Source organism: Engraulis encrasicolus, chromosome 13, assembly GCF_034702125.1.
Source record: "Engraulis encrasicolus isolate BLACKSEA-1 chromosome 13, IST_EnEncr_1.0, whole genome shotgun sequence".
Classification (NCBI taxonomy): Eukaryota; Metazoa; Chordata; class Actinopteri; order Clupeiformes; family Engraulidae; genus Engraulis; species Engraulis encrasicolus.
Window position 1 is genome coordinate 35555661 of NC_085869.1, and position 27175 is coordinate 35582835.

A 27175-nucleotide genomic window follows, 5' to 3' on the forward strand; every position below is an offset into this window, starting at 1 on the left:
TCTCTCTCTCTCTCTCTCTCTCTCTCTTTCTCTCTTTCTCTCTCCCTCTCTCTCTCCACCTGTGTGTGATTTTAGTGCCACCTATTGTCGACAGCCCAGAAATTCACTCGCAATTTTCTGTGCTCTTGGGTATCCCTGATACGTGAACTTATCCTCCTCTATGAAGACCATCTTGCCTTTGGGACCACAAACAGCAGCGTCCACCTTGGGGAAAGGTAACACATCTTTCACTGCCGACCTGGGAGTAGACATCAGATCAACCTGATACATTTGAGTTCCTGCAGGGGAGAGAAAGACACAGATAAAGACACACAGAAAGCACCCAAATACAATACAAATACCCAGACTGGATGTGGTTAGGAATTCATTCAAGGGAGCGTGTGCAAGAGGTAAAAGGATGGGCACACAAAATGGATGACCAGTGAGATGGCGGACAATAGCTACAAAAATAATGTGGTGTGTGTGTGTGTGTGTGTGTGTGTGTGTGTGTGTGTGTGTGTGTGTGTGTGTGTGTGTGTGTGTGTGTGTGTGTGTGTGTGTGTGTGTGTGTGTGTGAACATGCAAGTCTGAGTGTGTGGCTGTGGGCAAGCACACTCATGTGTGTACACACTATGCACATGTATGTCATCATGCATGTGTGCTCTGTGCAAATCACCTTTGAATATGGTCGCAGCTGCGTTACAGTTAAGAGCTGCATCTACAGGGCCCTTGATGCCAAGTTCCTCCTTCAGGCTCTTTGGGTACCCTTCAAGCAGAGTGTAGCCTGGGCCTGATGCTGGGCCTGACTTATAAACGTACACCTTGTCACCCTGTAGGAGGAAAGTAAAAAATATATAATAAAAAAAATTGGTTGTTCGTGTGGAATTGTTTGAAAGGGTCACTTGTGTGTGTAATTATTTGAAAGGGTCAATTTTGTGAAATTTCAAGGGTTTAGAACTGGGATAGAGAACCGTTTTAATTCGAGGGGCACTTCAAAATGTATAAAGTCCTCCAAGGGCAGTACTATGCACACAAACCGGGACCACAAACCCTGCACTAAAGGCCTACATTGAAGGTAGCCCCCTTTACAGCAGACCCCACCCTCATTCGGTCCCCTGTACATAGAAGTTAATTATAACAATTGCACACTGTGCCCCAGAACAAAACAATGACAGTGGGCCCCATACGGCCTGCGAAGAGCACAATAGGGCCCCTACCACCAGTACAGGAGGGTCCGGGGCGAACACAACACTTACCTGGATTTTCCCACAAACAGGAATCGCAAATCAAGGGTGCATTTCTGGAAAGCGTAGTTGTTAGCAGTTAACAACTTCGGTAGTTGTCGATGGAAAATTGCATTGTAACCAACAAAGTAGCTAACATAGTTAGCAACTACGCTTTCCAGAAATGCACCCCAGGTTAGATTCACACAAGGGGAAAAAGAGCTGTCACCTTGATGAAGAACATTTTATCCCCGTAAGTGAAGACGGCGTCCACATCTCCTCTCACTTCCTTCCAGGTGTTACTGATGGGGTAGGCATGCCAGCCCCCGTCTGTACTTTCCAGCCTCATGTAAAGATTACCTAGAATGGAAACAACAGGAAAGCAGTCAGTGTGTCACATATTGTCGAATTGTGAAGCTGAGGAGGTGGGAAAGTGGAAACACTTTACTTGACAGGGCCATGATAAGTATGACATGCTGTCAAACCAGTGTCAAGACATAAGTCATAAAAGCATCGTGAACATTAAAAACGGCCATGCACATACAGAGACAGTCCCAGGCACAGTGAAAAACAGAGATTAACCCACCTTTAAATGCATAAGTCCTTCCGAGATAATCCCTGGTGATGGCATCCACTTGGGTATTGTTGCACATCTCAAGAGATGCCTCACCACCTTCAGGGACTTCCCAGTCAATATAAGTGGCATTACCTAATGAAAACAAGACATTGTTGAACCTTGAGTAATTTTAACAAACGGGAATATACAATACTGTCTGTGGGCTGCTTTCCACTTACAATTATCATATTTTATTGTTAATGCTAGTGTATAGGCTACTTACTTAAACAACACATAACTTTGAAGTTTTAAATTTTCAGTTAATACGTTTTTTTTTGTTTTGTTTTTTAAGTTTGAGCTGTACGTTTTTAAGACAAGCATCAGTAGAATGAGAAAAGACATGATGGAAGAAATTAAATGAAATTGTCCTTGCAGCGCATGAAGTATTTGCGGGTCTCCATTGGGTAGTTTCCCGTCACTGCTCCAGTGACGGGGTGGAAGCGGGTGAAGTCATGCCCATTGAAACAGTAGTAGTGCTCAGACCAGCGGGCGGCAGAGGTGCATTTTGGCAGGTGGGACCACACCTTGGTTGTCACCGTCTTGGTCCTGATGTCGAAGTGGTACACCTGCTTGCCTGCAAGGTATGGACACATAGACAAAACAAAAAAAATGTGACGAGAACAGTAAACCTTTGCCGTCCTAATGGCTGTCTCCTCCTACTAAAGCCAGCAGGATGCTCTCTGCTTCCCTCCTGCCTTATTTCCTTATCAAAAATATTTTCCAATTGTTTTTGTTGGGGCAGTCAAAGGCCTGTGAACACCTCTTGTGCCCGGATTGCTGGACTGGGGACCAATACTGCCATTCTGTGTTAGCCTGATTATCGTCGACTTTCAAATCTCTTTGAGGCTTGGTCTGACCAAGAGCATATAACAATTAACGTTTCCCAAACGGCATGGTTGACCCGCCTCCCTTAATTTGCTTATGGTTGCTTGCATACCGACAAAGTGGGAGGAGTTCCCGTATTTTCGGGAAGTCAGAAAGTACTTGCATTGCTCTTGACCTGACTAGTTGCAATGCTGAAAGAAGTGCGTCACTAGGAGGGCACAACCTGGCTAACTCTGTGTAACATGCAAACATTGAGGACCTCTTCCAACCAATCACACTACACAGAACAAAAAGCAAACTTTTCTTACTCCTGGAGCAGTTCAGACAGAAGTTAGAACAAATCCAAACAGTTTACTACTGGCATGTTCTTCTCACCCTTGAAAAAGAGAGCGGAGTCGGTCACACATTCTCCTTTGGGGCACTCCACCGCTGCGTCCAGGTCGCTGGGCACCCCGGGGAATACCTCAGAGATGTCTTTGGGGAAGCCCTTCTCCAGAGCCCCCTGGTAATAGCTGAACACTTTATCTCCCTAAAGGCAGAACACAGAAGAACGATATGACTATCAATAACACAAATTAGGTTTTTAGAGCTGAGAGACTCTCTGACACTGAGACATGCAGGGATATATTGTCATTTAAATTCTTTAACAGTGGCATGCACAGACATTTTTTGGGGAAGGTGCTCAAGGGAGGATTGGGGGCATGTGGAACTTTCAGCTGCCTTAGGCTATAGAGGCTATACATTATTGTCATATGTCTTTGATCATCAAGCATTTGTAAAGTAGAGTAGAGAGTAGAGTATCATTTATTGATCCCGAGGGAAATTAAGTTATGGTGATCTTTGTGAATGATGCTTTTTATTTCTCTGCTGGTAAACATCTAGCCTGCCTATTTTTGGACACCAGATGGCAATGAACCTCTGTGCTATAATCTGGCACATTTATATGTATGTACAGTACGTGGGTATGTACCCTGGTTATACATGTACATATGTATTAATTAATGTGCAATGTCCTGAAAAATAAAAGTGAAGTAAAGATCATGTCAACACAAAAATGGCACTTTTTGACTAGTAGGACAAAGGGGTGGATGCTTTGGCTCCCCCTCGTCCCTATCTGTGCATGCCTGTGTTTTATAACATTAAGGTTAACCGCCCTAAATGTCTTCGGTAACACTTTATTTTAGGGATACATCTATTAGCACTAATACATACAATGTTAATGCCTGCATAAGTAACTTGTAAGGCATGTACTAAGCAAACGCTAAGGCCTACTAGGTCCTTACTAAGGTTAAATTGGTAATAAACCGCTTATTGTGCATGAACAAGACATTTGCGAATACATAGGCCTGCCTAACAAATGTTTGAGTTTTCCTTTGTACATGCCTTACAAGTTACTTATACCGGCACATTGTATGTATTAGTGCTAATAGATGTATCCCTAAAATAAAGTGTTACCATGTCTTCAAAGTAGTGGTGGGCCGTTATCGGCGTTATCGTGCTGCGATAATGTGAGACTCTTATCGCGCGACAAAGAAAATATCGCACGTTAATCTATTCTCAAAATATGGATTTGGGGTTTGGGGATGCGCTTCACCATAGCGTTCGAGTGACAGACGCTTTCAGACTGCCCTCCAGTCACTTCGCCTCTCCACCTGTTGCTCAGCAGAGCAGACCTACTAAATATGAACAGTGTTTGCATGCTGTAAACATTAATCTCTCTGTCGTGGTAGGTGTTGTTTTAGTTTTTTTTCATAAGTGGTAGTCTAGAGAGACGTTATTGTTTGAGGTGAAGCAGACATTATTGTGTACCAGCCCGACATAGCCTACATTTCCTCAAGCATTGCATGGAACACAAACAACAGTCCTGTTCCAGAAATCTTGCCTGTGCCATAATTGCAAAACATTCCGTGTGATATACATTTTGAAGATTGTCAAACTGAAACTGTCAATATCTACTCTCGCTGAATGTTAGTGTTATGATCGCGCATTTGCGACTCATGTCAGACGGTAATACACCTCGCGGGTGTTGCGCTTGATATAGCCAACCTCGCGGTCTTCGCGCTTGACTTTTTTGTTTTTGTTTGCAAACTGAATTCATTCGGAGTTGTAACTCCGCTGGCATTTGAACCCAGATAACAACTGTCAGGTTTAGGCCAAATCGATGTGGGCAAGTGCTTTAGGCCTACTAACTTTAGAAATCTAGTAGCCTGGCTCTGACTTTGCTGTAGGCTACCTGCTGCGCAGCTCCTCCCTCTCTAAAGGAGCCGCTGCCCTTTTTAACAGTCAGTGGCAGATTCATTCTCTCTCTCTCTCTCTCTCTCTCTCTCTCTCTCTCTCTCTCTCTCTCTCTCTCTCTCTCTCTCTCTCTCTCTGCCCATTAGAAATGCTGAATTGTTGAGGTCATTTTGTTTAAATAGTTTAAATGTTTGATATATTTATCTGTATTTGCCTCTACAATTTATAGCACTGTTCATTTTGAAATGTCAGTATATTATGACTGTAAATGCTTCCTATTCGAAACACTTTTCAAATATTGCAGTGATTCTTTTTTTTCATCACCAAATATCAACCATTTTTTTGATGATGAGATGCATTTTGGAAAAAAGAGATGAGCTCTGGTCTAATGCGCCATCTTAAGAAGCCCCCTAGGTTTTTTTTCGTCATTATTTCGCTAGCGTGCCTATTCTGAATGAGCCATTTTGATATAGATTAATCTAGATTAATCTAGATTAATTTCATAATTACAGTGAGATTAATCTAGATTAAAAAAATTAATCTATGCCCACCTCTACTTCAAAGATAAACCATGTTAGAAATGACATTTTCCTTGTTGACTTATGTCAAAAGGAAAATTTATATCCAAAAGTAAGGAGGGGAAAGCATAAAATGCAAGTTGCTTAGGAATAAGAAAAAGGGCAAACAGGTCTTCAAGATATAAGAATTGAACTTGAGATCGTACCAGGAATAGGAACATGTGGTCGTGATGCTCTGCGCTGTCGGGGTAGTGCATGCGGAGGGCCGCATCAACGTGACCCAGGGGCTGGTGCTCGGACACCTCCTTGTATGTGGAGTTCATGAACTCTGGATCTCCATAGAAGTTTTTCCATACATAGTGATCTAAATATGAACAGCAGGTCAGACAAATTGAAACAACCACCACATGTAGCAAGAGATTATAACAAGTTGTGTGGTATTCACACGTACAAAGAATCTTGGAGGTGTGTTTGGTTATACTGAAGCTGTAAGTTGTTTCGGTCTAGATATAGCCAAGCCTTTGCAAATTGAAAAAAAAAAACTGCAAAAGGGTATAAACTGCAAAACACACAAAAAGGGTTGTCTAAATTCTCTTTTTTTGGTCTTTTTAACTTTATTTATGATAGGACAGTGATGGTGGTGACAGGAAGCGAGTGGGGAGAGAGAGATAGCGATGGGCCGAGAGACAGAGAAGGGTCAGCCACATGGTAGACGAGTGCCCTACCATTTGGCCATGGCAGGGCCGGGTAGTGTAAATTCAACACTTAGAGAGTCAATTTAACATCTTCTGTGTGTTTGCAGGTACTCTGTTCGTGTGGAATTAACACTGTGATTTATTTTACTGTGTGCGTAAAATAGAGCTTCTAAACTGGAGGAACAAAACAGATGAATGGGGGATGTGGATATGAGCGACTGACACATTTTGCTTTCCACGAAATGTGTGTGGTCCGTATTGGTTGATCAGTGCTTTGCTTTGGGCACTAAGTTGCAATGCTCATTTATAAACGTATATGATTCCCAGCCATTCCCATAGCCATTCCCTAAACACCAAATGAAGAAAAAAATAATGTCATCTTTTTCTCCTACCCTTGAAGAAGTGCATATCTCCATTCTCAGTAGTGGAAATGGCATCAAACTCAATGCCCTCACATCGTTCTGGCTTAGTACTGACATCCATAGAATCCATCTCCATAAAATCAACGTACTCAGGGGGTTCAACTACGGACATCAGTTGCAGTATTTGGCAGCTCAGGAATTCGGTCGGGAGCAAGTCGTATTGTACTGGGCATATTCTCTTCAGGCCGATCTGGGAGGGACTCAGATACTGGTAGAAGTCCTCCCCTATGAAGATCTTGAGCCCTTCGGGACCACAAATGGCCGCGTCCACCTTTGGGAAAGGCAGCAAATAGTCAGTGCTGAGCATTGATTCCATGGGATTAAACGTCACATCAACGTTATAAATCCGGTTTCCTGCAGGGAAGAGAAAGGGAGACACAGAAGAATGTAAGTATATATACAGTACCTATGTAAATAAGACCTCGATTGCTGGATATTTTCACAGACGGATATTTTTTTCATCTGTTTACATATAACCGCTTCATGTGGATGAAAAAAACATCATTGTGACATAACAGGTGCGTTTAAGAAATCTCCACATAAAAATCTGTTGATGTGGCCCAAACATATGCATTTACAAAAATATCCAAATACTTGTAAACAAGCCACTGACAGCTTTGGCCGAGCCTGTGACAGTAAGGGCATCCCACCCAATTCTGGGGCCCCCCTTTCCCTGGGCCCGGGACAGCTGACCCCTTTGATCCCTGTGAATGGTCGAACTTGAGAATTGTGACAAAGATGAAGACAGCGTAGTGGTGTGTGCGTGTGTGTGTGTGCATGCGCTCACGTGTGTATGCGTGTGTGTGTGTCTGTCTGTCTGTGTCTGTGTCTGTGTGTTTGTGCGTGTGTGTGTGTGTGTGTGTGTGTGTGTGTGTGTGTGCGCATGCACTCACGTGTGTGTGTGTCTGTGTGTGTGTGTGTGTGTGTGTGTGTGTGTGTGTGTGTGTGTGTGTGTGTGTGTGTGTGTGTCTGTGTGTGTCTGTGTGTGTTTCATAATGCATGCCTGTGTAGATCAGGGCTTTGAACCGTTTTTTTTTTTTTCCAAACGGTTCGTTCCGAACAGAAACTGAATTATTTCGTTTCCGGTTATGTGTTCCACCAATAAAGTGACGTTCCCGAACCGGTTAGAACAAAAAATTATTGTTCCCGGAACGGTTAATTTCGTTCCTGTCAGCTGATTACTCCCCATAGGCCTAACTAACGTTAATTAACCGAGAAAGACAGAAGTGCAAATGAGTCAGCCTACATTCCAAACTGTTTATTCAAGCGGATGAAAAGAATATCCTTCAGAATTTTGTCATTCAGGGACGACCTAAGCGGAGAAGCGGAGAATAAACCTCAATGATGAAAATGCACGCTTCACGCTGACTTGGGTCATGGGGAGCGCTAAGACGGACATTGTGAGTTTGTGCATATTTGAAGTGGCCATGGATGCCCAATAACGAAGAACATTCTCAGTGCGCTTTAAAAGTGCTTTTCTGCAATGTCTAACAATGATGCAATGGAAACTTTGCCCTTTTGTATGACAGTGGTTCCTCTTATTTAAGATGTGGAGTGGAGACAGCTCTCTCTCCATTCAGTCAGAGAATGTCTGATGTCACACAGGACGTAAACCTCAGCCGTATGGTAACGTGCGCAGGAAAATAATTAATTTTTTTAGTTTGAGGAACGGTATTAACCGGTAGGCCTATTAACCGGTCACCATAATTTTTAAATAAGGGTTCCCGTTCCAGAACATAAAAAATAATAAAGTTTCCGGTTTTGTTTCTGTTCCCTGTAAAATACAAAAAGTTCCCGGTTTTCGTTTTCGTTCCTTGAACCGGTTCAAAGCCCTGGTGTAAATCACCTTTGATAATAGTTGTCATCACACCGTCACAGCTAAAAGCTGCATCCAAAGGGTCGTCGATGTCCAGCTCGTCCACTAGGCTCCTTGGGAATCTTTCATGCAGGGTGTATCCTGGGCCTATTGCAGGGCCTGATGTATAAAGGTATGCCGTGTCTCCCTACAGCAGAAAGTGAACATCACAAGACTGACCTTTCAGATGAAACTGATTTTCACAATAAAACAGAAAGAGGTGTCTAAAAAGAGAGTAAATGTGTGTATCTTCCAAAAGATTCTGAGATTCAGGGGGAAAAATGTTTCCACAATCCCACAAGGTGTTAAGGTGCTATGAAAATGGAATCGAAAGATAATTTGAGATGAGAGATTTCCGTGGAAATGCATGGATTCTTGAGGTCGCTTAAAGCACACACACACTGCTTAAAGCTTTGCGAATTCATGCATTTCCACATAATTAATTTTGCAGTCTGTTTCTATCTTGCCGTTTCCTACCGTAATTTGTACTCGTCGATCTACTTATCGCGACTTGAGCAGGGCACGTATGTATGTGAGGTATGTGACAAAAGTTAGCTCTCAGTATGTTTTAAAGCTATTTAAGCCATTTTACACCAGATTTTTCCTTTAACTCTAGTGAGATTCACAGAAGGGTCGGAGGAAAAGCTGTTACCCTGATGAAGTACATTTTATCCTCGTAAGAGAAGACGGCTTCCGCATCTCCTCTCACTTCCTTCCAGGTGTCACTGATGTTGAAGGACCTCCAGCCATCTTCTGGGTTGTCCAGCCTCATGTAAAGACTACCTAAAAGGGAAACAGCAGGACAGGTTGTCAGTGTGTTATGAAAGATGAGCTAAGAGTTGCAACAGAAGAATGACATGTTTAAATTAAAGGGACACTGTGCCGGAAATGGCCAAAAAAGGTACTGCAAACATGCTGCTCATAGAAACTTTTATTGCCAAATTTGATCTTTACATGAAAGTTTACTAAGTAATAAACAAATATTTTCTAGTATGGTCCAAGTAGAGTCATTTTTGCAGCTATAAATGGCTATTTTTGGAAATTCAAAATGGCGGACCATGGAGAAGATCCCCCTTTTCATGTATGAAAAGTGCAATTTTTCCAGTCATAATGAATACTTAGAATTTGATGGTGGTGGTAAGTATTCATGAAAAAGGTAACATTAGTGAATGGACAGCATGAATTCTGGAATAAACAACTAAAAATCTTACACAGTGTCCCTTTAAGGACCAAACTAACAAAATGGGATCTGTAAGGAGCAGGTAATGGTAATGATGTATGCCATGAAGTATTGCAACATTTCACAGCTGCATTTATGGCAGTTTTTAATTTAATTGCTTGTTTGCAGTCTGCTTTTTAGTTATCTGTGTATACACTCAGTTTTTAATGTGTTTATTTCTGTTTAGATGTGATGTAGCTGTGGTTTGTCTTGTCTCTTGTGTTTTTTTTATTGTAACGTAATTTTTTTAAGCCGTCTTCTTGGCCAGTACTTCCTGGCAGAAGATTTATTGTAACTCAATGGGACTTTCCTGGTTAAAGAAAGGTTAAATAAAATAGCTTAAAAAATAGAAATAGCCTGACCATCGCAACTACAAGTCTCTTCGAGGCTATAGTCTGGCTAGGCAAACCACCTACAACATTTCTCAGTGGGAGATGCAAAGGGTGTGTCAGGCTTGCATTCATGATCAATTTGACCACCAATATCTGCACTAACCTGTACACCGCGCCACTAAGACAGATGTGGCCTAATGGCTAAGGAGATGGGCTTTAGATCAGAGGGTTGCAGGTTCAAACCCACCCTTCTGCCACCCCATCTCATTCCATAGCTGAGGTGCCCTTGAGCAAGGCATCTATTCCCATACCCCAGGGACTTGTAACCAATACCCTGTACTTAAAATAAGTAAGTCGCTTTGGATAAAGCCATCAGCTAATTCCCATACCCCAGGGACTTGTAACCAATACCCTGTACTTAAAATTCTCGCTTTGGATATGTTTTACTACAAATGACACACACATGCTGAGACAGCCAGAAGCAAAGAGCAACAGCTGATCTTAACCCACCTTTGAATACATAAGTCCTTCCAAGATAATCCTGGGTGACAGCATCCAAATTGGTATTCTTGCAGATGCTAGGTGATGGCTCACCACCTGTGCCTTCCCAGTCAGAGGCCTTACCTAATGAGAACAAGACCTTGATGAACTTCATGTAATTTTCATATACGTACATGTACAGGTATATACAATATTGATTGTGTGCTATACTTACCACCAACAATTATATTAGCCTACATTACATTATTATTACATTACATTGCATTTGGCAGATACTTTGTAACCAAAGCGACTTTCAAAAGAGGACATAATCATAGCCAACATCACTAGCAGATACAAAGTGCACAGGAAATATAAAGAACAAGAGTCTGTCAAGAGTCTGGCCTGGGGCTAGGGCAGCTCAAACATTAGTCTAGTAGATACTGCAGAAAGAGGAGAGTTACAAAAAAAGAGGATATTACAGTAATCCTATATTTGAACGACGCAAAGGCTTTAGTTGCACAGAAGTTCCTCTTTTTTGTATTTTTTTGGGGGTATTATACCCTCATTTTTGATAAGAAAACTTGAGAGATGGCTGGAAGCGAGTGGGAGAGAGAGAGAGATGTGGAGGAGGATTGTGAAATGACCTCAGGCCAGAAGTACCCGGTTCTCCGGTATGACAGTGCAGTGCTCTACCGCTTGAGCCACGGCAGGGCCTAGTTCCTCTTTTTTACAAGACAGGCATCAGCAGAATTAGATAAGAAATGATAGAAGAAACGAAAAAGTTCTTACAGCGCATGAAGTATCTGCGAGCATCCATTGGGTAGTTGCCCGTCACTTCTCCAGTGACGGGGTGGAAGCGTGTGAAGGAGTGCCCGTGGAAGCAGTAGTAGTTGAATTGCCAGCGGGCAGCCGAGGTGCATTTGGGCAGGTGGGGCCACTTCTTGGTTGTCAACGTCATGCTCCTGGAGTCATAGACGTATACCTGATTGCCTGTATGGTATGGACACATAGACAATACAACACGTGTTGGTAAAAATAAAAAAATATATAAAGAAACACATTATCCTAACTTTTTACTACTATACATGGGACAGTGAACAATCTGTAATTTGTATTCAGAAGCATTTCCTATTAGTGCTAGGGATATTCAAAACCCAGTGCTTTTATCTATCTGTGCAATACAGATGATTGCAATAACCTGCAGACTAGGTTGTACCTACATGTAAATCCAAAAGTTTGATTGAATGTTACATGTTCAAAATTCAGATCGCTTATGACAAAATATGAGTACAGGTACATTATCTAATGCCTCCATGGACCATGTGTAGCCATGACTGTCTTTGTTTCCATTTACTATTGACAAGTTCTCACCCTTAAAGGTACACTGTGTGAGATTTGTATTTGTTTATTTCCAGAATTCATGCTACCCATTCACTAATGTTGCCTTTTTATGAATACTTACCACCACCATCAAATTCTATGAAAAGAGGGATCTTCTCTATGGTCCACCATTTTGAATTTCCAGAAATAGCCATTTTTAGCTGCAAAAATGACTGTAGCCTACTTGGGCCATACTAGAAAATATTAGTTTATTACTTAGTAAACTTTCATGAAAAGATCAAATTTGGCAATAGGCAGCCCAGTTTCAATGAGCAGCATAGTTGCAGTACCTAGTATTTGACCATGTCTTGCACCGTGTACCTTTAAAGAAAAGAGCGGAGTCTGTTGGGCATCCTCCAGAGGGGCACTCCACAGCTGCGTCCAGATCACCTGGCACCCCGGGGAACACCTCTGAGATTTTTTTGGGAAAGCCCTTTTCCAGAGCCCCGTAGTAATAGCTGAAGACTTTGTCTCCCTGCAGGCAGAACACAGACAGCAATGAGACAATCAAGGCAAATGTGGTTTTAGCTATAGTTTACAAGTCTGACTTACACTGAGAGATTATTCCATAGTCATACTGTATGTACATACACCCTAAATGCATCACTAGAAATGTTATACAGCAGGGCTGGACTGGTAATCTGGCACACAGGGCATTTTCCCGGTGGGCCGGAAGTCCCCAAGGGACGATACTGTTGTTGTGGTGGTTGTTTTCCTGGGGATTGGCCTACAATTTAGAGAAGGAGGTCCTTTGTTCCATAGTCAATTTAGATAGTGGATTCAGCCAGTGGAGATATAGCATGACAATGGCCAGTATACATGTATGTGTTGGGGGCCTGTCTATGCCAAAAATGCCCGGGCTATTTTTCGGTCCCAGTCCATCCCTGTTATACAGTATATCACGAAAGTGAATACACCCCTCACAGTTTTGCAGATTTTTGAGTATATCTTTTCATAGGAAAGCATTACAGAAATTTAACTTTGACACAATGATTAGTGACCTTTTAACAACATATTTAACCGCTTACATTTCTTGTTCACTCAGAAAAAAACAAAATACAGCCATTAATGTTTGGACATGTACTCACAAAAGTGAGTACACCCCAGATTAAAATCCGGTAGAGAAGGGGCTGTGTTGGCTCGAATCGTCTCGAAATGAAACAAAATGAAAAGGGATGACAAGGGAGGTCATCAGTGTGCGTTTCAACCTTTCTTTGCATTGAACTTTTACATTTTGAGTCTGCATCTGGCTTAAATAGATTGGTGTGAGATTTGAATGCAATCCTATGGAGAATATCATGATCTGCTTCAGTAGTCACAGTGCATGTTGACATGCATGTTTCTTTTAGGTGTATTTCAGATTGCCAATGTTGACAGCATTCATGCATCCCCAAACCATGTCAGTCCCACTACCATGCTTGGCTATTGAGAAGATACACCTTTTTAGTAAAACTCACTTGTTTACCACCACACATGCTTGACACCATCTAAAGCAAATTTGTTTATCTTGGTCTCAAGAGAGATGAACAGACCAAGGATATGGATCATTGGAACCATGTTGTGTGATCTGAAGAGACCAAGATAAACAAATATACTTTAGATGGTGTCAAGCATGTGTGGTGGTAAACAAGTGAGTTTAAAAAAGTGTATCCTATCAAAAGCCAAGCATGGTAGTGGGACTGACATGGTTTGGGGATGCATGAATGCTGTCAACATTGGTAATCTGAAATACACCTAAAAGAAACATGCATGTCAACATGCACTGTGACTACTGAAGCAGATCCTGATATTCTCCATAGGATTGCATTCAAATCTCACGCACACTGATGACCTCCCTTGTCATCCATTTTCATTTCGTTTCATTTCGAGACGATTCGAGCCAACACAGCCCCTTCTCTACCAGATTTTAATCTGGGGTGTACTCACTTTTGTGAGTACATGTTCAAACATTAATGGCTGTATTTTGTTTTTTTCTGAGTGAACAAGAAATGTAAGCGTTTAATTATGTTGTTAAAAGGTCACTAATCATTGTGTCAAAGTTACAGTTCTGTAATGCTTTCCTATGAAAAGATATACTCAAAAATCTGCAAAACTGTGAGGGGTGTATTCACTTTCGTGATATACTGTACTGTATGTCTTACTTGCTGACAAGTATTCACAGTAAAAAAAAATATCAGAAAATAAGAAGTGAAAAGGATTAAATGCTAGCTGAGTAAGATTAAGAAAAAGACAAAATAGTGCTATAAGATGTAAGAATTTGTGCTGTAAGAAGTTGTACCAAGAAAAGGAGTGTGCGGTCGTTAAGACTTTGATCGTTGTGATAGGTCTGCATGCGGATGGCCGCATCGACACGACCCTGATGCTCAGCCACCTCCCTGTATGTGGATTTCACCAACTCTGGATCTCCATAGAAGTTTTTCCACATGTAGCCATCTAAAAAGCATTAGTTGTCAAATGAAAACATCCACACAAAGAGTGAGGTTCTAACATGGTGGGTGGTATGAAAAAGATTTCACATTCACAAAGAAAAAAAGTTATTGGCACGCCACATACTGTGGTGCTGATTGATCAGTGCTATAGCTTCGGCCTATAAGTTTCAAACCTCATTTGCTAATGTATGATTGTCTTGGATCAATTTGTATGAATGTTTCGGAATCTTTAACATGACGTCACACCCAAACGTCATTCCCAGAGCCATTTATAGATATATATCTCTATAAACGGCTCTGGTCATTCCCATAATAAAAATGCAGAATGACGAAGAAATACTATAGTATTATCCTACCCTTGAAGAAGTGTAGCTCTCCTTTCTCATTTGGGGTGATGGCATCAAACTCGATGCCCTCACAGCGATTTGGTTTAGTATCATCTTGGGCCTCATGGCCATGGTCTCCATGGTGATCTAAGAACATCAATAGCAACAGTTATGGAGCAATACCATTTTATCACTTGGTGTATCACATAGTGTTCACATGGTGCTATATACAGTAACTGTTTTCTTCCTAAATGCTGGATTATTTTCAATAAGGGAAACATTTAAAACTAACCTGCCATCATATGATCCTCTATGCTTTGTCTGAGGAGACAAAAAGAGAAAACTGTTCAACTGAGATGTTATACATACAGTAGTTAACGCATTTCATGTGATGTATTTTTGTCTAGTGGTTGGTTACTCATCTACATATTTAAATAAGCCTACAATTTAATTTGATGACATGGAAAACCCTGCAGTGAAAGCTAACCAAGTTTTTTTCCATTGCGTAATGATGTGCAAACATTGAAAGTCCGAAGTATGCAGAGTCATGATTTTTAAGGCCTTTTCAATTTGCAGGGACTTTAGGCCCAATAGATAAACCAATCACCTTCGGTGGACCCCTGATATTGACTTAACTGGCAAGCAAACAGACATCAGCCCACAGGCAAACGGCTTTGTAGCATAATAAAGATCAGAGAGAGAGAGAGAGAGAGAGAGAGAGAGAGAGAGAGAGAGAGAGAGAGAGAGAGAGCATTAGAAAGGAAGCAAAAGAAGAAATGATATTGAGGACATAGAGGGAAAAGGGGGCCGAAGAACAATGCAGGGGCAAGTAACAATTCTTCTCAAAAGGAGAGCAGAAAGTTCCAGAGTAAGTAAGAGAGAATATATCATGGGAGGCAGGATGGCAGAATGCTAGGTGAATGGAGTAGGCAGAAGGTCTGGAGGACTCACGGAGGGGCAGCAAGACCCAAAGCCAGGCCCAGGCAGAGACACAGCGTCTGGGGGAGAAGCTTCATGGTGAGCAGCCGGACCTCTGGAGAGACCCACATATGCATGCACTCCGACTTTTATACCCAGGGTGTGTGTGTGTGTGTGTGTGTGTGTGTGTGTGTGTGTGTGTGTGTGTGTGTGTGTGTGTGTGTGTGTGTGTGTGTGTGTGTGTGTGTGTGTGTGTGTGTGTGTGTGTGTGTGTGTGTGTGCCTCACAAACATACATGGGATGACCCCTTTGCACAAACATGTGAAGAGCATACTAAGCAAAATGCACCATTTTTTTTTAATAATGCACTTTACTAATCCACTTCCCTACTCAATCCTACATGGACATGACCATGCAAGCTGACCAGATCAATGACGAAATCAGATTTACTTTGAGAGTTTATCTGACAGATAATAACCCGGTTCTCATGATAAATGTGAACATTCATCTGGAACTATGGCCACACTATGCATAGCTTGATCAAAAATCCTTGCATGTGATTGGAGAAACCTATTGTCTGATATTTTAATGGTGTGCTACTTTAACTACTCACATTCTTCTGGGTTCTCAGAAGTTCTCTACTGGAGAAGATGTCTTTCAAAGAAGGGTGTGGGGATCTGATGGTGCTTCCAGCTGAGCACACTACACTCTGCAGGGTATTGCAATCTCTGACTGCAGAGTTCCCATACCAGGTGACTCTGCTGGCACACTTTTTTACTACTGCACTATTTACTACTACTGACTTTTTACTACTGCACTATTTGACATTGAAGGGGTACCTGGTGCAGAGAATATAGTAGAGCAGTGGAGGCAGTGCTGTGCAGCTTTTTTTTAATTGCATCAAACGTTTACCCCATTGGGTAGGCAGTTTAATCTAATCTAATCTAATAATGCTAACATCTAATAATGTTTTTTATGCTATAGAGCGCAACTAGCTGATAACAAATCTAGTGGCTAATATCACTGCAGAACATCTTAAATTAGCCAGCCCCAGAATTTCAGCTTTGCTGTCTATTTACCTCATGGGTCTGATGGAACATGGGGTGCTACCTGACACTACAGTATGCTCATAGTTAAATTAGTGCCGGTCATTAAGAACAAGGCAGGTAAAATAGGGAGTATGGACAATCACATACCCATTGCCTTAGCCAGCATTAAGTATGATATTAGAGATAAGATGATAGTGAAGATAGTGAGATCTTCTATCCCACAGATCAATTTAGTTTTAAGCATATGCACAGCAAAGAAACAGTTGAATTATACATAAAGCATGGCTCTACAATATGTCTTGGGTTTATTGATGCTCCTAAGGCGTTTGACAGAATCAATCACCATAAGCGCTTCACTAAACTCATGCTTAGGGGCGCACCTGGATGCATCATATGTATTCTGTTTTACTTGTGTGCTAAACAACATATGTGGGTGAAATGGGAAAACAGTCTGTCTACTCCCTTCAGTTTAGGCAATAGAGTAAGACATGGGGGACTTCTATCTCTGGCCCTGTTCAACCTATATATGTACAACCTCTCCACAACAGGGAAGGTGTAAGACCTGATAAGGAACACTGTTTTAAACCATTTGATGTATGTAGACGATCTGGCTATTATGTCCCACAACACGGTTGGATTTCAGCAGCTCCTTAATGTGTGCTCTGAGTATGGGGTTTAGTTTGATGTACAATGCAAAAAAAGAGTGTTGTGTTGGTATGTAGAACCAAGGAGGATCATGCTCTTGTCAATGTTTTACCTTCCAGGGCAATCAGACTTACAGAATATATTGGGTACATTATCACTGACAACTTGGAAGAAGATGCTGACATGCAAAGGCAGAGATGAATGTTGAAGCAGAGGAGTGTGCACATCCCAGGGAAAGGTGCCGGACGAAGGTCAACTGTAGTTTTCAGAGTGAGGAGTACGCACACTTAGAATCCTTTTTGTTGTGTTTGAAAAAATAAAACACAACAAAAAGGATTCTAAGTGTGCGGACTCCTCACTCTGAAAACTAGAGATGAATGTTGTACATATAATGTTGTAGGCCTATGTCCAAACAAACATGTTAGTTAGAAAAGAATCATTAGGGATGTACGATACCTCTTTTGTTGAAAACCGATACGAGTATGAGTACATTCATTTCTGTACTTGACAATACAGAGTACCGATACTGATACTTTTACTCCCAAACATACAATGAAAATAAATGCACAGCTTTGATTTTTCCACCCATGATACATGTATTTGTTTTATTGTCCATTTCCATGTTAATTTAAATGATAGTTAATATGTGAGGCGGTGCTTTTTCCCCATACTGTTTTTACGTAAATGGAACTTGAGATGTTGCGTTGTTTCTTGTAATAGCCATATCGGTGCCTGGTATTGGCAAGTGTTTCACGAGTATGAGTATAATGACCAAGTATTGCGGCAGATACCCATACCAGTATCATTATCGGTGCGTCCCGACTTTTCTTATGATGTGAAAGTGAGCATGTTTCGTGCCTACTGTATACTGTACCTATGTATGCAGCACCATTATGGGTCAGCTACAAAAATGAGGCTGCCTGAGGAGGTTGCTGGAAAAGCCTAGGAGTTGTAGTGCTAGTTAACTATTTTGTGACTCAGAACTCAGTACTTTAAAGGCTCTCTTGAGGAACATAATGTGTAAGTTCATGTGTTGTCTGAAGTCTCAAAACGGATGCAGCTCTGTCAGATATCAACCATATCTGTGGAAGCATTGTTGTGGCTGCATTTAAGACTGCCCTTATTACTGATAGTATGTTTGTATATGCTTATGCATCTTTGCTTGTTTTTTTACCCTCTATTTTTGATGTACTGTATATGTCCGTCTTCCTATTGTGCCTAGCCTGTAATAAAGTTTATGTATTTAACAGACATTGTTATCCAAAGAAACTCACAAACATGGACAAAGTCAGCAACAAATGTGGGCAGATATAGTACACAAGTAGCGCTAGAAGTCTCTTCTTTCTTTAATGTTTTATTCAAATAATTTCAATACTTCAATACTGTTGTATCTCAACAGTGAGATAAAATAGAGAGACAAAGAAACAATCAGCATCGAAGTTGTCAGTTGTAATAAGAAAGCAAGACTGAGGTAGACTGCAACACTAACCAAGTCAAATAAATCAGTACTGTCAATAAAAAAAAATCCAAACTATGGACAAGGTTTCTCACATCATCACATTCTAAACTCATATACATTTTACCTGCCGCTCTGTTATCTGTATTTGTTTGTTTGTTGGTTTTTCAATGCGTTGGTGCAAGGGGAGATAAAATCCTTCTTTCTCTCTACACCTGCGTGTGATGATGATGTTGCCACCTTATTGCTGGCAGCCCAGGAATTCGGTGGCGATTTTGTGTGGCTGTGGGCGTATTCTGCTGAAACCGAGCAGGCGGGGGCTCTCGTAGTGGAAGAAGTCCTCCCCTATGAAGACCTTGACCCCGTCGGGGCCGCACATGCCAGCGTCCACCTTGGGGAAGGGCAGCATGGCATCGCTCTGCACCACCCTGGGAGTCACCGTCAGATCAACGTCATACATCTTGTTGCCTGCAGAGGGAGCCAGATGAAGACACATCATGAAGACTGGTGTGTGTATGCGTATGTGTAGTGTGTAGTGTGGTGTGTGTGTGTGTGTGTGTGCGTGTGCGTGTGCGTGTGTGTGTGTGTAATGTGTGAGTGTGTGTGTAGTGTAGCGTGTGTGTAGTGTGACGTGTGTAGTGTGTGTGTGTGTGTGTGTGCATGTGTGCGTGAGCGTGCGTGCACGTGTGTGTGTGTGTGTGTATGCGAACACGTGTTTCATCATGCATGTGTGCTCTCTGTGTGAGTCACCTTTGATAATGTGTGCAATCTCGTGCTGTCCACAGACAAAAGCTGCGTCCACTGGGCCCTCGACACCCAGCTCTTCCTTCAGGCTCTTAGGGTAGCCTTCAATCAGAGCGTATCCTGGGCCCGACTTATAAATGTACACCTGGTCTCCCTGCCAGGGGAAAATGGAAAAAAAACACACACACACACACACAGGTTGGTCTTTCATGTGAAATTTCACCAAGGATGCTCTTCGGAAGATGTAGCGGTCTCCATTCCGACCTCAGAAAAAAGGGGTGAGGCCTCTTCTTTCGATTTGAGAAATATGTGTTGGTGACATGTGACCATCTTGTTGTTTTCTTTACTTTCATCATCTTAATATTTTTTTTACTACTATTATTAGTAGGCCTGCTTTTCTTTATTTAACATCAATTTCTGTCCAGGGACTATACATGAATATTAGCCTTGTGACTATAACCTGGCTCAATTACAGTTCAGTTCGGTTCAGTAGATTTATCTGTCCCAGTATGGGCAATTGTTGTGCAGTAGTATCCTAGCACATCTCTCTCACACACACTCACACTTCACACATAAAACATAAAAAACACAAGAAACACATATTGTGCACTGATGAATAAACATCACAAAAATAAAGCAAATAAGTCATCTTGTTATCATTTTTTTTAACGGTACTGTCTATATCCAGTGACTTCAACTGGACAATAGACAGACCATCAGATGACGATTAAGTACACAAATAGAAATACGTGGCAGTTATTGCACTTTCCAAAGCCAGGGCTGACAACTGGTGGATGTACACAAGGCGTAAAAGGAGCTGTCACCTTGATGAAGTAGATTTTTCCATCATAGGTGAAGACGGCGTCCACATCTCCACTGACTTCCTTCCAGGTGTTACTGGTGGGGAAGGCATGCCAGCCATCACGTTTGCTGTCCAGCCTTATGTAGAGATTGCCTAGAATGTAAACAATGTGACAGTGGCCTATGTATTATACACTGGGAACTAGTCGTGAAGCAATAGTGGGGGTGGGTGGGAGAAGTAACAAAAGGGGTCAAAAGTTCAAGCGGAAACACAAAAAAATCAAAATCTAAAACCAACAAAATCATATTACATAATTATTAAGTATCAGATTAAGTAGGATGGCACACATTGCAGCGTACTGCTGCATGTACAGCCAATATGTTAACTGTGCTGTGTCAGTACAATGGACATGGCCAAACATCAATCCATTGTCAAGATATAAAGCAATTTGATAACATAAATAAAAGACTTGAACAGTGTTACAGTTCAAACAGGTATCAGAACTCAAAAGCATTTCAAGCTATGCAATGGCGTGTTCTGATTATACCAGTTCACAACTAGCCCCAAGCACAGTGAAGTGACTGAGCTAACCCACCTTTGAATGCGTAAGCCTTTCCGAGATCATCGGAGGTGATGGCATCCACTTTGATATTTTTGCAGATGTCATGTGATTCACCACCACTTCCATGGCCTTCCAGATCAAAAAGAGAGGTATTAATGCTTGATGGACCATGATGGATTGGATAAAATTGTAACACTTTATAATAGTGGATGCATAAGACGCATTATAAAGACTTGGTAAATAATTAACTAATGATGAACAAAACAGTAACAATGTTCCTAAATGAGTGGAAAATGTTAATGTTTTTATTCATCAAATATTAACTTTTTTGTAAATGAATAAAAAACCCTCTGTTAAAAGGTTTGTAAAATCTTGAACATATTATTTCTAGATATTTTATAAAGCATTAATAAATAATAGTAGTAGATAATAATAATAGATCATTTAAAAAATATTGTTCTGTTTATCATTAGTTATCATTAGTTATCATAAGTCTTTGTATTGCGTTACCAATAAAATGTTGACCGACATACTGGAATTAACAGTACAATACTGACTTTGTGTGGCATATCACTTGTTATAAGTGCATGAGCTTCTTAAAGCTTTAGCTTTAATAGTTCCTTTTGAAGATACAGACATCAATAGGATAAGAAAAGTAATGACACTGGTGATACAGTTCTGGTTAATGATTGTCTTCACCTTCAACCTGCCACCTCGTCACAAATGCTTGAATCCCATTGCATCCCATTCCGAGGGGGATTTGAATTCGAACAAATAGCCAGCTTGACGAGACTAACTTGGTCACAAAATGTAGGGTTCTTTCTTATATCTGAACTTCCGTCCTACTTTGCTCCCTTGCCTGCTGGTGGCCTTGTGATGATGTCACTGACAACAGAAATGTATTTCAATATCTCGCACAATTTGTCTGCACTAACCCATGTCCTTGCAGCGCATGAAGTATTTGCGGGCATCTTTTGGGTAGTTGCCCGTCACTGCTCCAGTGACAGGGTGGAAGCGGGTGAAGTTATGCCCATTGAAACAGTAGTAGTGCTCAAGCCAGCGGGCGGCCGAGGTGCAGTTAGGCAGGTGGGACCACTCCTTGGTTTTCACCGCCTTGGTCCTGGTGTCGTAGTGGTACACCTGCTTGCCTGCAGGGTATGGGCCGACATACACAAAGCCATACTTACACATGGTGGTAAAAAAGATGTCAGTGATCCTTCTTTTTGGTCATCATGAGACACTGTTGGTTACATCGGACAGTGAAATAATCTGTGACCTGTATTCCAAAGCTACAGTACAGTTGCAAAGTCTTGCAAAGTTTACCAGCTGCCTCAGTTAATGTAAATCCTTATTGTAAGTTGTATTGTGTTGTATGTAAGTGTGAAGCTTTGAGTTCAAAGCTCCATACAACTTTGATCGAATTACAATCAGTTTACAATGACTGCGTCTGTAATGGCAGTTTGGACTGATTTTCCGCACCATTGAAAATCACTGCAAGAAAGATTTAAATTAACTTGGGATTCTGAGGCAGCTGGTAAACTTTAGATTTCAAGTTAAACCATGCTGTTTTATTTACAGTGTACAGCAGAATGAATTCACTCACTAGCCTATATAAGTAATCAGGACGCATCACTGATATCTTTTTTTTACAGTGTATAGCCCACATGTTGTGTGTACCTACTGTATACAGTATTCCACATTCTCTCCACATTATCTCACAATTTCAATAATCAACCCTATTACCTGGTGACAAGATTGCACATTTTAAACTCGGATTGCACATCAGCATGTAGCTATGACTTTGTTTTATCCGATTTACTGTTGACATGTTCTCACCCTTGAAGAAGAGAGCGGAGTCGGTCACACATTCTCCTTTGGGGCACTCCACCGCTGCGTCCAGGTCACTGGGCACCCCGGGGAACACCTCAGAGATGTCTTTGGGGAAGCCCTTCTCCAGAGCCCCCTGGTAATAGCTGAAGACTTTATCTCCCTATAGGCAGAACACAGAATGCTGAATATGATGATGTTCAATTCATTTCATGACATTTTAACCTTTAAGAGTGTGAGTTCTTGAGCATTCTATAAAAAGAATGCGTTCTATAACAATGCAAGATTCTACAATTCCACATTGTATTGAATGACGCCCAGAATTCTATAGAACTTTCACTGCCCGAACATTCCTCTTAAAGGTTTTTAAAACAGCAGAGGTTTCCCACATGCTTCACAACATTGGTACCTTTTGTTAGCCAGTATATCCTTGTTGACACTTGTGTAAAAAGGAAATAATGTAAACAGTGAAAAAAAATGTCAGAAAAAAAGTGGAACGCTGTGATAGTCACTGAAACAACTTCACTACCACAGTACTGCACCACTATTACAGTACACAGGGCACTAAGTAACATATTTATCATTGTCATTCTGGTAACAGCCAAGGTATGACAGGGGCTGTGTCTTACTTAAGATGTAAGAATTGAAGAGGACGTTACACTACATTACACTTTTAGCTGACACTTTCATCCAAAGCGACATAGCCTATAGTTAATACAGGGTAATGGTTGCAGTCCCTTGAGCAATATGGAGTAAGTTGCACTTCAGTCATGGATAGTATGGGTTTCAAACCGGCAACTCTCTGATTCTAAGACCAACTCACTAATCATTAGGGCTCGGCTGCCCCAAAGAAGTTGTGTGTGAAGTCGTACCAGGAATAGGAACATGTGGTCGTGATGCTCTGCGCTGTCGGGGTAGTGCATGCGGAGGGCCGCATCAACGTGGCCCAGGGGCTGGTGCTCGGACACCTCCTTGTATGTGGAGTTCATGAACTCTGGATCTCCAACGAAGTGCGTCCATACATAGCGTCCTAACAAGCAGCAGTACAGGAGTCAAATGAAAACCTTCAAGTCAAGAGATGCTAAAATGTCATGTGGTATGATTAAAAGGATTTGATAAAGACTTGAAGTGAAAGAATGTAGGCTATCATTGTAGCAACATTGTATCAGAGCCAATGATGCTTCCACAGATGGTAGCTAGCTGCGCTCCGCTACTCTGCTTACGCCCAAAGCCATTCCCATAGTAAAACACCAAATGAAGAAAGACATACTGTCATCTTTTTTTCCTACCCTTGAAGAAGTGCATTTCTCCTTTCTCATTTGGGGCGATGGCATCAAACTCGATCCCCTCACAGCGATCTGGTTTAGTATCATCTTGGGCCTCAGGGCCATGGTCTCCATGGTGATCTAAGAACATCAATAGCAACAGTTATGGAGCAATGCCATTTTATCACATACTGTACACAAGTGTTAATCAAAGATTTTAGAGCACTACACTCTTTGGTGTTAATCTTTTGAAGAATTTGATCAGAGATAATAAAGGAAGAGAAGAGGGTTGACGATGGCTTTGTTTTAAAGTATTGGTGGATGGTTTTCAACAAGGGAAACATTTCAATCTTACCTGCCATCATCACATCCTCCATGTTTAGTCTGAAGCGACAAAAAAGAAAAATGGTTCAAATGAAATAAACACATTTTATGCTGCAATGTATTTTTCCAGCTTTTACTTATTTGCACAGTTTTTCATGCAGAATTAGCCTACTCAATGGAATGGGAAACACTGCAATTTACCGAAATCGGGGGAAACCAAAGCAGACCTTTTTAACAGCTGCAGACTGACTACCACTGTATTTTCCCCGCCAGCTCATTATGTCATGATGTGTAAACATTGATAGTCTGACTCTAAAGTAATGCAGAGTCATGATTTGCAATGCGTTTTGGGTCCGTGTATCATCCGATCATTCAATCATTCCATTCAATCTGGCAAACGGAAAACGAAATAATGACTCCATATTTTGTTTTCCCGTTTTTCCATATGGCCAAAAAATAGGGAGTTATGTTGATTTTCCTTTTCCCAACTCAAAACAGAACAAGTAATAAACGAGAAAACCAAAACGAAATAACAACTCTAATTTACGATTATTGGTCTCATTTCTCGCGGTGCTTTTCTATTGCTCGCCTAAGTAAGACACGATAGTGCACAAGTGGCTGCCAAACGCGTTGCTTTACGCATTTCCCCGAGGCCTATAATCAGCCTGCTGATGCGCCTACTCAACAGAACATCTTTCTGTTCTACTGGTAGCCCCTTATGTCGGTGCCTGTGGGTGATAAAGATAGCCTAACTCCTTTACGCACTGTGTCCGGTCCAGTATGTCCCCATAGGCTAACTACATTAATAATTGTGACTATTCAATGTGCTAAGGCTCCTTCCACTAGATCATTTTATTATTACAGGTGGATGGAATGAAGTTTTGACCATTGGTGCGTGAATCGGAAGAAACTTTTCTTCAACTGCTTGGTACCGTCCTATTCCTGGGAACTGCCAGCGAGGTCTCCTCCACAGTTTAGGCGTATCTGGTTGCTATTTCTGCATGCCACATCAGCATTAGGCTACTACTTAAGCTACTGTAGGCGAACATTTGTGAAAGGTGCTAGGCGTCTCCATCCGACCGACCTCTAGGCTACCTCTATCTGTCATAACACCATGGAACACCTCCCTGGTTTTGGATGCGTTACGCATGGCCCCATTTAAACGTGGACCTGAAGTGTCTTTCCATTAAGATGATAGGCTACTATCCCTCGCTCTGACCACTACCCTACCCTACCAAGCGAGTCGGGTGAGTTACAGGTTACATGTGCTGTCTGTCAACCCAGACTGCGCGCAATTTGCCCCAAATGGCACCATGGTCAACTTGCATCTCGTCAACTTGTATCAGGGAGGTGTTCCGTGTTATGACAGACAGAGATAGCCTAGAGGTCGGTCGGATGGAGACGTCTAGCACCTTTCACAAATGTTCGCTAGTTGCTTAAATAGTATCCTAATGCTGATGTGGCATGCAGAAATAGCAACCAGATACGCCTAAACTGTGGAGGAGACCTCGGCAGTTCACAGGAATCAGTAGACGGTACCACGCAGTTGAAGAAAAGTTTCTTCCGATTCACGCACCAATGGTCAAAACTTCATTCCACCTGTAATAATAAAATAATCTAGTGGAAGGAGCCTTAGCCCATTGAATAGTCACAATTATTAATATAGTTAGCCTATTGGGTAGACATAGCCTAGGACCGGACACAGTACAGTGCGTAAAGGAGTTAGGCTATCTTTACCACACACAGGCACCGACATAAGGGGCTACCAGTAGGGCAGAAAGATTTTCTGTGGAGTAGGAGCATCAGCAGGCTGATTATAGGCCTCGGGGAAATGCGTAAAGCAGCGCGTTTGGCAGCCACTTGTGCACTATCGTGTCTTACTTAGGCGAGCAATAGAAAACACCGCGGGAAATCGGACCAATAATCGTAAATTAGAGCTGTTATTGCGTTTTGGTTTTCTCGTTTATTACTTGTTCTGTTTTGAGTTGGGAAAAGGAAAATCAACATAAATCCCCATTTTTTGACCATATGGAAAAACGGGAAAACAAAATATGGAGCCGTTATTTCGTATTCCGTTTGCCAGATTGAATGGAATAATTGAATGATCGGATGATACACGGACCGTTTTGCCTATCATTTTTTTACAAGGACTTTAAGCCGAATAGACTAACCTAGAACCTTCAGCAAACCCCAGATATTGATTTATTTATTTTTTTTAAGTTGCAAGCAAACAGACATGGGCTGTCAGGCAAACAAGCTTTGCATAATCTATTCCAGTGGTTCTTAACCTGGGGTGCGTGTACCACTAGGGGTACGTGAGCACACTGCAGGGGGTACTTGGAAAAATGAAATATTGTATGGAGCATAGTCACTTTGGGATATAGAGCATGAATTAGGGGGTACTCATGGAATGACAAAAAGGCGTAGGGGGTACGCAAGACAAAAAAGGTTGGGAAACACTGATCTATTCCACAGCAAGTATGGCTGTACCGAGAGACCATGGCTGAACTTAGCAACGAACAAGGACAGGCAGGAGAGGATCAGAGGGAAAAAGAAGTCAAAAGAAGCCAAGGTATTGAGGACAGGGAGAAAGAAGAGCAGAAAACAACAATGAGGGGGTGGGGAAAAAACCAGGACAAGTCACAGTTCTCCTCACAAGCAGAGCAGTAAGTTCCAAAGTAAGTGAGAGTAGGCCTATCTCATAGAAGACAGAGTGTTGAGAGCTGCAGAGAGAATAGCAGGCTGCAGCAGCACGCTAGGCACCAGACATATGGGTTTGCATGCCCATGGGGATCCAGGTTCGAATCTGGCCTGGGCCATGTCCCTATACCCTAACCCATCTCTCCCTCCCCTCCCGTCATACTCTCAGCTGTCCTCTCATCAATAAAGCTCTGAACACAATAATAATAATAAAGAGAGAATAGTTTGGCCGCAAGGCTGTGGACTCACGGAGGGGCAGCAAGACCCAATGCCAGGGCCAGGCAGAGACACAGCGTCTGGGGGAGAAGCTTCATGGTGAGCAGCCGGACCTCTGGAGAGACACCAA

At 41.9% G+C, this 27175-nt stretch overlaps 1 protein-coding gene and 1 long non-coding RNA gene across 4 annotated transcripts; one reads left to right on the top strand and one right to left on the bottom strand.

Moving 5' to 3' along the window:
• LOC134461061 (hemopexin-like) lies at positions 1-27175 on the bottom strand. 3 transcript variants are annotated; one of them, XM_063213804.1, is made up of 17 exons: positions 27079-27175; positions 24161-24189; positions 14568-14684; positions 14061-14215; positions 12104-12257; positions 11192-11392; positions 10430-10543; positions 9021-9151; positions 8360-8516; positions 6484-6867; positions 5603-5760; positions 3019-3172; positions 2192-2392; positions 1789-1911; positions 1432-1562; positions 656-809; positions 1-278 (listed from the first exon to the last, which is right to left on the bottom strand). In XM_063213804.1, exons 1-17 carry the CDS (start codon positions 27141-27143, stop codon positions 82-84), a joined length of 2625 nt encoding a protein of 874 aa, XP_063069874.1. In that variant the 5' UTR covers positions 27144-27175; the 3' UTR covers positions 1-81. The 3 variants fall into 3 exon arrangements, with proteins under 3 accessions (XP_063069874.1, XP_063069875.1, XP_063069876.1); XM_063213805.1 differs by lacking the exons at positions 24161-24189; positions 27079-27175 and adding exons at positions 14830-14858; positions 15489-15574; XM_063213806.1 differs by lacking the exons at positions 1-278; positions 656-809 and having other exon boundaries at positions 1460-1562; positions 2343-2392.
• Positions 15467-17437, top strand: LOC134461063 (uncharacterized). The gene is made up of 3 exons (XR_010037215.1): positions 15467-15554; positions 16087-16207; positions 17269-17437. It is a non-coding gene; the product is annotated as an uncharacterized LOC134461063 (long non-coding RNA).

Bases quoted from the DNA above. Each gene is read 5' to 3' on its own strand.
- LOC134461061 (XM_063213804.1), bottom strand. From the start codon at position 27,143: ATGAAGCTTCTCCCCCAGACGCTGTGTCTCTGCCTGGCCCTGGCATTG. The intron at 24,190-27,078 runs GTGAGTCCACAG...TTGTCGCTTCAG, and splicing joins TTGGGTCTTGCTGCCCCTCC to ACTAAACATGGAGGATGTGA. The intron at 1,912-2,191 runs GCAAGGACAATT...TGTTTTCATTAG, and splicing joins CCGCAAATACTTCATGCGCT to GTAATGCCACTTATATTGAC.